Raw genomic sequence first — 10,961 nt, forward strand, 5'->3', positions numbered from 1 at the left:
ACTTACTTTCCTTGTAATCTTTATATTCTTAGCTGCACGAAGTTCAGTAAAGAACCACAGTAAAGTTCAGTAAAGAACCACATCATTGGTTTAATGATGAGGTCTGGGGTTCTGGAGGACAAAATTGGGACCTTTCAGTAACACCAATGGATTAAGAACTATGTACGGTCACAAAAGGAAACACACAACAAGGACGTATCCACCAATTCCCTACTATAAGTCTTAATCTTTATATGCAAAGTGAGGCCAAGTCCTAAAAATTTGTGTGTCCAACTACACGAAAGTCAGGAGGGAACCCACGGGTGTTCCACACCTCCATCTGGGCGATGGTATTATAGGGGTTAATTAAAAATTCATCATGTAGTACGGTATACTTCAAAAGATAAAAATGTAAACGTGTTCAATAAACATAAGAGAAACGAAGTTCGAGTGTCAGTTCTGAACATGATCTCATTTCTGATGTAACATGAGTAGAAAGACAGACAACTCCAGCGTGTGCATTAAGAAACTACAACTTCCAGTATACTTTGCTCCCTCTCCCTCCCAGCAATTCACCCGGAAGGAAAAAAAGGATCGGAAACACAGGTTCCGAGGGACAGAGGAAAAGCGCATGCCCGGAAACCCTCCTCGCTCGGCGGTCCACCTCCTCTTCAGGCGTTTCAGATTGTATCGCGAGAGGACCGGACCCAATGAGAAGGCGGAAGTGAAGGCCGATTCCTAGTCCCCGGCGGCTGCAAGGCTGAAACCAAAGTGGGGTGCTGTCCTGGATCTGCTGGTTTGTCGCTTGTTAGATATCACCGAGCTCTCAGGTGAGGAAACGGACGGTGTGATAAATCCGGCCACCATATCCCAGTGCTGAGGGGTACATAGCCACTCGATATCCGGCTGGGTCGGGGCAGGGGCGCGGCCCGGACGCCGGTGTCTGTGCAGTGGCCGAGGCCCTGGCGCATGCGCCCCAAGAGCGTTCTGGTGAGTGCTGCAGAGTTGGCCGCGTCTGTCCGCCGGGTTTCGGGGAGTGGCGAGGATGCTATTGGAAAGATGCCTGGGGAGGGTTAAGGACGAGGCCCTTAGGTGTATTGGTGGGTGTCTCTAGAGGAACCAAGGAAATGGCTAGGAAGTTTGAGGACACTCGGTGTCCTTTCCCCATCCTTGAGGTATGAAAAGTTATGGGGACCACCGCACCATGTCCTTTACCCGTTCTGAATGCAGTGCCCACCGCCATTTGAGCCCAACACTGCTCTGCTTAATCATTTCTGTTCCCAGTTAGCCCAGAATTAAATTTTGAGCTCATCCTATAAAATTCTAGGATAAGCGTCAGCTGTGGTCACATTGATACTGACATTTGAGGCGAGGGGAGTTGGAAATCTTATTTACTATGTTTGAAGTACGTTCCTTTTTAATTGTATAGCATTGATGAGGTGCTTAAAGTTTGGTTTTTAAAACTCAAACCTTTGCTACTTGATCAATTGACAGAAACGAGGCTATGTTCTTTTAACATTAAACACATTTATTAAGTACCTGCTGGGTTCTAAACATTGCTAGATCTGGGGATACAAAGATAAAATCAGCATTTCATCTGCTTTTCCTGTGAAGAAAAAGGAACTAGAAGTGATGTTTGGAAGAATAATATTTCCCTAAACTCAACCTTTCTTCACAGAGGGCCAGGTCCAGTGTCAGAAGCTGACTGAATGAGTTTACATTTTGTTCAGATTTTTAAAGTGCTCCAATATTATTTGTAAATGTGTTATAGTTTATTGAGATACAACAGCTTCTTGCTTTGATAGGCAAATTATATTTCTGGGATAATAACCGAGGGATACACATTAAATTGCCCTTTGATAGTGGTAGAAAATACTCTTTAAATATACAATTGAGATCTTTTTTAATCTGAGTTCTGTTTTAAAACTTACTTTTCATAAAGAATGATTAGGGAGAAAACATCTAAGAAAATATTTAAAGTGTTACATTGTTTTACATTCAAATTAAGAATACTGAATTTCAACAAGCTGAAAACAGTATCAGTTTTTGCAATCTCATAGATTTTGTCAGGTAACAGAAAAGGAATGGATATCAATGCTTATGGAACAACAGGCAACATTCTTTATAGAAATTATAATGAGACTTCTTGTAAGTTAAAGGATTTGAAACTCACAGGATGGTGACCATGAAAAAGCTGTCTCTTGCACAGCCAGTTTTGAAGCAAATTTTGGCACATGTGTGAACACCTAAAACCATTGTTCACAGTTGTTTCTTGCTTTTCTTCCCTTTCCCTTGGTAAAAAACACGATTGTCAGTATACAACCCTAGGTATAACTGTACAACTCATTTCTCTGTGGTCTGGTGATGGTTCTAACGATTTATCTTTGTTTTAATGTAATAAAACAAACTAAATAGAAGCACCTGACATTTCCTCTGAGTACTTGCATTTCAGTCTTCAATTGAATTTCAAGTTAAAATTGTTTCCTTGGTTTAATTTGTATAGAAATACATTATCACCAACTCTAGTTCCTCCTTAGTTGGCCATGACAAAAACATAAGTTAATTTTTCTGAAGTTTTGATGTGACTGTAATCTATTGAAAATTAAATTTTAACACATGAAATCAAGTGCTTGGGTGTTGGCAGAATACTCTGTAGAGTACACCTTACTAGAATTTTTGCAAATGAAAGAAGACTTTGCTAAATGTTTGCTTTATTTCTAAAGTTTGTCAACCTTCTTCCCAGTATCAGGACTGAACTATACAATTTAGAAAAATGGAAGCTGACGCGTCTGTCGACATGTATTCAAAAGTCTTGGAGAACCAGTTGCTTCAGTCGGCCAAGCTAGTAGAAGAACATCTGGATTCTGAAATTCAGAAACTGGATCAGATGGACGAGGACGAATTGGAACACCTCAAAGAAAAGAGACTTGAGGCACTAAGGAAAGCTCAACAGCAGAAACAAGTAACCTCTCTGACCTGCTTTCTGAAATTGCTATAACAGTATGCTCCTAACAACTTATATATACATGGGCTAGACATTTCAGTCCTCATTTTTAGAATTTTCTTAATTTAACATCCATCACTTAAAAATTTTGGTAGGAAGCTGGGAGTGTGGCTCAGTGATAGGGTGCTTGCCTACCCCTTGAGCAAGACCCTGGGATCAACCCCTAGCACCACCAAAAAAAACCTATCTCTATGTGTATATTGTATATGTATATGTTTATATGCACACAAATGTGTGTGTGTAAGGGTATATATGTATATACATATGATAATTTTAACCCAGGGAAAAGAATATCAGGGAAAACAGGCCACATGTAATACTTGAGGTGCTGACATTTGGAAGAAATGTAAACTTTTCTCTCTAATCTTAGCCTAAGCTGGGATCCACACTTTAAAGTTGCTGTTGCATTCAGTATGAGAAGACTTTTGTAAACTACTCCAGGCCCGGGTGCTTGTTATGCATGTGTCAGGCGCTGTTAGGCATGGTTACATAGATGTCTTTCTTTCATTTTCACAGCAGCCCAAAAATGAAGTGGTTGCTCTATTGTGTCCACTTTACAAATGAGGGGATTGAGTCAGGAAAGTCATTAGAATTGTAGCCCAATACGTGGTGGAACAGGTATTGAAACCTGTGCCTTCTGCCTGCAACCAGTGTTCCTTTTTATTAAAACCAGATTACTAAAAGGGGGGAATGAGCTTCCAGTAGAGGTGATATGCTTCCTGCTGCAGGAATGATTCAAAAGCTACAAAATCTGTCAGGCTTGGTTGATAATGGGTTTTGATATTGGTTTGAGAAGTTGGATTAGATGTGAGATCTTTGTTGGTTCTAGACTGCGAGAGTAAGACTACTCTTTTTTCTTCTCATTGTCCCTCAGTGGCCAGGATAGAACCTGTCTCTTGTGAGGTAGTCATCAGAAGCACACAGGGTTCCCAAGCTTCCAAACTGCAGTAACCTCCCTGACCCCAAGACTGACTGGGTTTTTTTTTTTTGTTGTTGTTGTTTGGTTGGGTTTTTCTCTGCATGGAACTTCATTTTTAAAAGCTTTGCCCGGTTAGATGGGTAGCTCAGTGGTAGAGCACTTGCCTACATGCATGAGGCCCCGGACTGCCAAAGAGGATAAAAAGCTTTGTATAACTTGAATCAAATGCTTCATTAGCTTAAGAATGTAAAAAAAAATTAAATGTACATTTATATTTTAAGTCCCTTGAGTCTTAAATTTGTATTTTGAAAATTCTGAGAAAAGAAGTGTTTTAAATTATCAAGAGAGCTAATAGTCATTAATCTGAGCCATGCTATGGAGACAGTCACTGTCCACAGACTAGTTTTGCATTGATACTAGAAACACAGGAAAGCTAACCTGCTAAAAGTAATTCATTTCCCAAGAAGATAAAATTGACTTCATTACAAAATAATATAGTGACAAAATATCAAATGGTACTGAAAGGGGAATTTCACATGTATAATCTTTTCTTCTCTCCAAATTAGGAGTGGCTTTCTAAAGGACATGGGGAATACCGAGAAATCCCTAGTGAGCGAGATTTTTTTCAAGAAGTCAAGGAGAGTAAAAAAGTGGTTTGCCATTTCTACAGAGACTCCACATTGAGGTAACTTTGTTTCCTTCCTTGACTAAGTCTTTAAAATATGATGAGGTGTTTGGATGGAGATATACTGCCTTGATAGAAAACTTAAGAAAACTAAAAGGAACAACTTGTATCAAAACATATTTGAGTACATTTTTTAATATTCTAGTCAGCATATTAAAGTTGTGATTTTAGTGATTAAGTTAAAGACATGCAAACAAATGAATATTATCAAAAGGCAATAATATTCCCTTATAAATGGCTCCTAATTCCTCAATTATGTTTTCATGACTCTAAAAACATCTTGGAAATGTACACTTAAGCCAGGTGTTGTGGAGCATACCTGTAATACTATCTACTTAGAGGATGAAGCAGGAGGATCACAAGTATGAAGTCAGCCTGGGTAATTCAGTGTCTCAAAATAAAGGTTTTTTAAAAGAGCTGGGAGTTTAGTTCAGTGCTAGAGCACTTGCCTAGTGTGCATAAAGCCCTGGGTTCAATCTCCAGTGCAGCAGAAAAAAAGAAAGAAATGTACTCTTAAGATTCTTAGCAGAGGGTTGGGGTTGTGGCTCGATGGTAGAGCACTCACCTAGCATGTGAGAAGCACTGGGTTTGATCCTCAGCACCACATAGAAAAAAGTAAATAAAAATATTGTGTCCACCTACAATTAGAAAATAAAAATATTCTTCACCAGAACAGAATTATTCATTTCTGTTTTTTCCTTTTTTAATACATGTGTGTGTTTTTATGTGGATGTGTGTGTGTGTGTGTGTGTGTGTGTGTGTGTGTGTGTGTGTGTGTATTCTCAGTATTGGGGTGGGCGGGCACGGCTTTCTAATTGGTGGTGTTTCATGGTATTTGAGTATGTTTTTTATATATATTAATATTATATATATGTGTGTGTATATATATATATATATATTATAGTCAGCATATTAAAGTTGCTCCTTCATTTCTCTATTCTTCAGAACTAAAATGGCCATATTGATTGATATATTATTTGTAACCCTTAACCTCATGTGCTTCTCAGTGATACAGTCAGAAGAGTTTTGGTGACACTCTTCAGTCTTTCTGGACTTCAGATATGACACGATGTGTACTTATAAGTCTTATAGGTCTCTTCTGAGCTCTCTCAAGTTCAGCTTTGTCCTTCTTCAAACTATCCTGTATAAGATGCCAGAAACATCCATAAGTGAAACAACATCTTAATTTTTGGCTCTTACCATGAATATGACTCTTTTTATTCAAAAAGCCCTTTATGACTTAAAGCATGTATTTAATATTTTGGTTTTTTAAATAATTATCATTAGGGCCAATCTGACTTTCTAGGATGCTAGGGTGTCTTTATACATCTCATGAGGCAGTTAACTCAGGACTTGGAAATGTGGTCATCCGACACAAGCTTTGGTTGGCTGCCACATTTTGATGCTCAAACAGAAAAACTTTAAAATCAGATGCACACTGATACTTGTTTTTTAAAAAGAAAATCAATAGCTTTAACTTTTGACTTGGTATGTTATTACTTATTACTTACAGGTAATAATTATTACTTATTACTCACAGGTGCAAAATACTAGACAGACATTTGGTGATACTCTCCAAGAAACATCTCGAGACCAAGTTTTTAAAGCTGAATGTGGAAAAAGCACCTTTCCTTTGTGAGAGACTGCGTATCAAAGTCATCCCCACACTCGCGCTCTTGAAAGACGGGAAAACACAAGATTATGTTGTTGGATTTACTGACCTAGGAAATACAGATGACTTCACCACAGAAACATTAGAGTGGAGACTCGGTTGTTCTGATATTCTAAATTACAGGTAACCTTTAGCAAAAGAATAGGTTTATTTTAATTTTTCTTTTTATTTCTTTGTAGTTGTAGATGGACAGAATGCCTTTATTTTGTTTTTGTGGTGCAGAGGATCGAACCCAGTGCCTCACACGTGCTAGACAAGTGCTATGCCACTGAGCTACAGCCCCAGCCCATTTTAATTTCTATCTAGTTGTTATATTTAGAGAGGATTTTTGTGTCTTAATATTTATTTTATGAAATTAGGTCTTTGTGTTTTATTTTGAAAACTAAGTTGCCCAGGCTTCCTTGAAGACTCCTGATTGAACCCAGAGGTGCTCTACCACTGAGCTCCATCCCCAGCCTTTTTTACTTTTTATTTTGAGACAGTGTCTTGCTAAGTTGCTAAGGCTTGTGATCCTCCTGCCTCAGCCTCCAAGTATCTAGGATTATAGGCATGTGCCACTATTCCTGGCATGAGAGCATCTTTGAAGCATACATTAGCATGATCTTAAAGCAAAATGAGATTTAGAGATTAAACTTGAGTCTTGAAGTACACCTGACTAAAAAAGTTTTCAACTGAATATTGAAACTAGTTCTGTATTAATCTGGAAACACAAAATGACACTTCCAAGTAGACTCTTCCCAATTTTTTCTTCCTTTTTCTTTTCTTTCTTTCTTTCTTTTTTTTTTTTTTTTTTTTTTTTTTTTGGCAGCCCTGGAAACCAGAGCCTTGTGCATGCCAAGCAAGCACTCTATGACTGAGCTAGCCCCATTTCCCCAATTTTATACTGACATAAGTTATTCCCTTTGATGAAATTTAAAATGCTGCTATAAGGGCTGGGGATGTGGCTCAAGCGGTAGCACGCTCGCCTGGCATGAGTGCAGCCTGGGTTCGATCCTTGGCACCACATACAAACCAAGATGTTGTGTCCGCCAAAAACTAAAAAATAAATATTAAAAAAAAAAAAAATTCTCTCTCTCTCAAAAAAAAAAAATGCTGCTATAAGGAAGATTATACTGGGGGAGTATGTTTGTTTTTATTTTTCAGTGCTAAGGAACAAACCCAGGGACTTATTAGGCAAGTGCTATATGAAGGTTATATTTTAAAACATTAGATTTTTAATGTAGATACTCCAGTTGCAGAATCTGAAAAGTAAAAATGTTTTCTGTACTTACATTCCTTACTATGGACAGTTGTCTCAGTAAACAATGTAAAGGTCAACTTGACTTTCTTAGATATTCATCTCTTTGTCCACCTCTAGATAAATAATTTATCTAGTTCCACAAATCAGAGCCTACCATCTTGGGTTTGTTCCTATTCTTTTTTTCTTATATATATATATATATATATATATAAAAATTTAGTTGGACACAATACCTTTCTTTCTTTCTTTCTTTCTTTCTTTATTGATTTATTTTGTGGTGCTAAGGATTGAACCCAGGGCCTCGTACATACTAGGCAAATGCTCTAACACTGAACCACAACCCCAGCCCCTGTTCCTGTTCTTGATTTGAAAAAATAACAGGTGGGCTGGGGATGTGGCTCAAACAGTAGCGCACTCAACTGGCATGGGTGCCAGGTTCAATCCTCAGCACCACATACAAACAAAGATGTTGGGTCCGCCGAAAACTAAAAAATAAATATCAAAAAATTCTCTCTCTCTCTCTCTCTCTCTCTCTCAAAAAATAACAGGTAAAATTGTGTAGTTAGCATTCCAGAGTCATAGTGCCTTTCAAAACACGTGGAAAAGTCTCTCATCTTTTCTCTCTCACATTTCCTCATCTTTCTTTTCTCTGAATCTCTCCTAGACATACTGACATCATTCCTGTATTATAGAAATTAGCAAAACTTTATATTTTGAAAAAGTTCAAATAAATACGTTGCAAAATAGGATAAGGAAATCTCATGTGTCCTTTACCTATAACCCCCAATTTTAAACTTTCTTATTTTTTTAATATACTCTTTGCACATACATATAAATGTTTTTCAGAACCATTTGTGTGGAACTTGTAAATGCCATATCTCTTTACTTCTGTATACTTCCATATGTATATTCTAAGAGTAGCCATAGTACAATTATTAAAACAATTAGTAATTTATAAACCTTATTCAAATTTTACCATCATCCCATTAATGTTCTTCATACCGCAAAAATTCTCATTTAGTCATTATGGGCCTAGTTTCCGTTAACCTGTAACAGTTGGATACTTTTTTTCATTCTTTGAGGCATTGACACTTTTGAAGTGTACAGATTAGTAATTTTGTAAAACACCCGCTAGATTGGGGTTATGCTATGTTTTCTTAAGGTTAGATTCAGATCATATGTTACTGTTAGCCATATTACAAAAGTGATATTGTGTCCCTCCTCCTTGGTGCATGATATTAGCAGGCATGTGATGGTTTGTCTCATTTCTGGTGGTGACAGAGAAAAGGTTGACCACTTTTTTATCTTACCAAAGGGTAATTTAATGAGGAACCGTTCTGTCTTCTATATTGATTATTTAGAAATGTTAGTATGAAGAAGGAATAATTTTTATTCACTGAATTATAGTCTCTTTCTGTTAACACTTACTTGGAAGCTCAAATTGCCTCAAATTTGGCCAATGAGAGCCCACGTCATACTGACCTCTGTCCTTTTAACATGTCCATAATTCTTTGAGCCCTACTTTCCTGCTCCAATGATAGGGAAGCTATCATTGTACTCTCCCTGGAAGTAGCCATTTCTGCAAGGAACCATTCTTCTTTTCAATGTCAAATGATTTTCAAAACCAAGATCTGGGTGCTAGACACTTGAAAGAAGAAATTATCTCATTTTGTCTATTTCTCAAGCATCATTAAAGGGAGTTTAAAAAGAAAGAAAAAAGTTCTATACCAATTCCAGATTAATGATAATGACTTCTATGGGTTTTGCTAACTTGTACATCTAAAAATGTAGAAATGTTCGACAGGACCAGACCAATCATGGCAGCTGTCATTCTGCTAGTAAAATGTCTCACCCAGGTTAAGCATCTCCAGAACCAACAGAACCAAAACACTTGCCTTCTTTCTGAACTTTTCAGTCAGAAGTTATATCAGCACGGCCTGTAAAATGTTAATAATTAATGGTAAAAAAAAAAAAAAAATCTAAAACATTTGGCAGTACAAAATAAGGTATAAAACTATTATTCATTAATATAAATATTCTACTTCTTGGGAGAAAACCTGCTATTGGGTCTCCTCTTGCACTTCAATGAGTCCTATTCCTGTTCTTCAATAAATCCTGTGCTTACTAAATATAAATACACACACATACACACATATTCTACTTTTCTTTGGACACTGGCGTTTAACAAGAAATATTCCACTATTACAATTATTACAAATGTTTGATGTTACAGTGAAGAAGAAAGTTTTTTTTTCTTTTTTGTAATTAAGTATACCAAATGTATTGCATCATAAAGATAAACTGCTTTTCAATTTTCTTTTGTTTTTAGTGGAAATTTAATGGAACCACCATTTCAGAGCCAAAAGAAATGTGGAACAAACTTCACAAAAGTGGAAAAGAAAACTATCCGAGGAAAGAAATATGATTCAGACTCTGATGATGATTAGAGTTCAATTATAATTCTTTGTAAATCATCTATTTATTTCTGCTTTCTTCACATTTCTGTTTGTTTTCTAAATCCTATTGATTTTAATAAATTGGTCTTCTAACACTCATATTCTGTAGTTTTGTACAATTCTTGTTTAAGATGAGGAAAACTTTGGAGTTCTTAAGTTACCTGGGAAAGTCAGGATTCTATATTTTTGAGATTGACTTTATCTTTGATTTTATTACACTATGATTCTTTTTTTTTTTTTTTTTAAGGGAGAGAGAATTTTTTTTTTTTTAATTTTTAGGGTTTTTTTGGCAGACACAACATCTTTGTTTTTGTATGTGGTGCTGAGGATCGAACCCGGGCATGCCAGGTGAGCGCGCTGCCGCTTGAGCTACATCCCCAGCCCCTACACTATGATTCTTAACATCTTTGAACCATTTACAGTTGTAGTTTTTAATCTACTAAGATGGAAATAAAAATTCAACAAACTATTCCAGGACTAATACCCCCCACCCCCCTCAGGGACACATTACCACTAAGCTTCATCCCCAGCCCTTTTTATTTTTCATTTTGTTTTGAGACAGGATTTCTCTAAGTTGCCAAAGATGGCCAGGAACTTGCTATCCTCCTGCCTCAGCCTCCCAAATAGCTGGGACAGACACACCTCAGTATGCCCAGCTCAGTACTAATTGTTGATCAGCATTGTTTGTACAGTAGGTCAAATAACATTTACTGGTGCCGTTGTAAATAAATTGTAAACTCTCACTTATGGGATATATTTGAACAGCTATTAAAGAACTGATTATTTATTTTTGATGCATGTTGATATTCAGTCAACTGGATACCACAAAAAGCTCTCAGGCTGTTAACATATTTATGTAAAGGATCCCCATGGCTTAGGTTTTAAAACATTAAAGAACAATCAGGAAACATTTGGAATGGCAGCATGAGGACTCCTCTGTCACTTCACAATAAAACAACCATAACTGGCAAAATTTTAAAACCAAATCTGGAAATTGACACAAGAA

The 10,961-nt window shown here is 37.0% G+C and overlaps 1 protein-coding gene across 1 annotated transcript; it reads left to right on the forward strand.

Moving 5' to 3' along the window:
- The first annotated feature begins 647 nt into the window (after nt 1-647).
- Nucleotides 648-10,054, forward strand: Txndc9 (thioredoxin domain containing 9). The gene is made up of 5 exons (XM_026412573.2): nt 648-809; nt 2,723-2,941; nt 4,469-4,587; nt 6,128-6,382; nt 9,829-10,054. Exons 2-5 carry the CDS (start codon nt 2,753-2,755, stop codon nt 9,944-9,946), a joined length of 681 nt encoding a protein of 226 aa, XP_026268358.1. The 5' UTR covers nt 648-809; nt 2,723-2,752; the 3' UTR covers nt 9,947-10,054.
- Nucleotides 10,055-10,961: the final 907 nt, after the last annotated feature.

Source organism: Urocitellus parryii, chromosome 12 (genome assembly GCF_045843805.1).
Source record: "Urocitellus parryii isolate mUroPar1 chromosome 12, mUroPar1.hap1, whole genome shotgun sequence".
NCBI classification, from domain to species: domain Eukaryota; kingdom Metazoa; phylum Chordata; class Mammalia; order Rodentia; family Sciuridae; genus Urocitellus; species Urocitellus parryii.

Bases quoted from the DNA above. Each gene is read 5' to 3' on its own strand.
- Txndc9 (XM_026412573.2), top strand. From the start codon at position 2,753: ATGGAAGCTGACGCGTCTGTCGACATGTATTCAAAAGTCTTGGAGAAC. The intron at 4,588-6,127 runs GTAACTTTGTTT...TATTACTCACAG, and splicing joins TACAGAGACTCCACATTGAG to GTGCAAAATACTAGACAGAC. The intron at 6,383-9,828 runs GTAACCTTTAGC...TTTTGTTTTTAG, and splicing joins TCTGATATTCTAAATTACAG to TGGAAATTTAATGGAACCAC.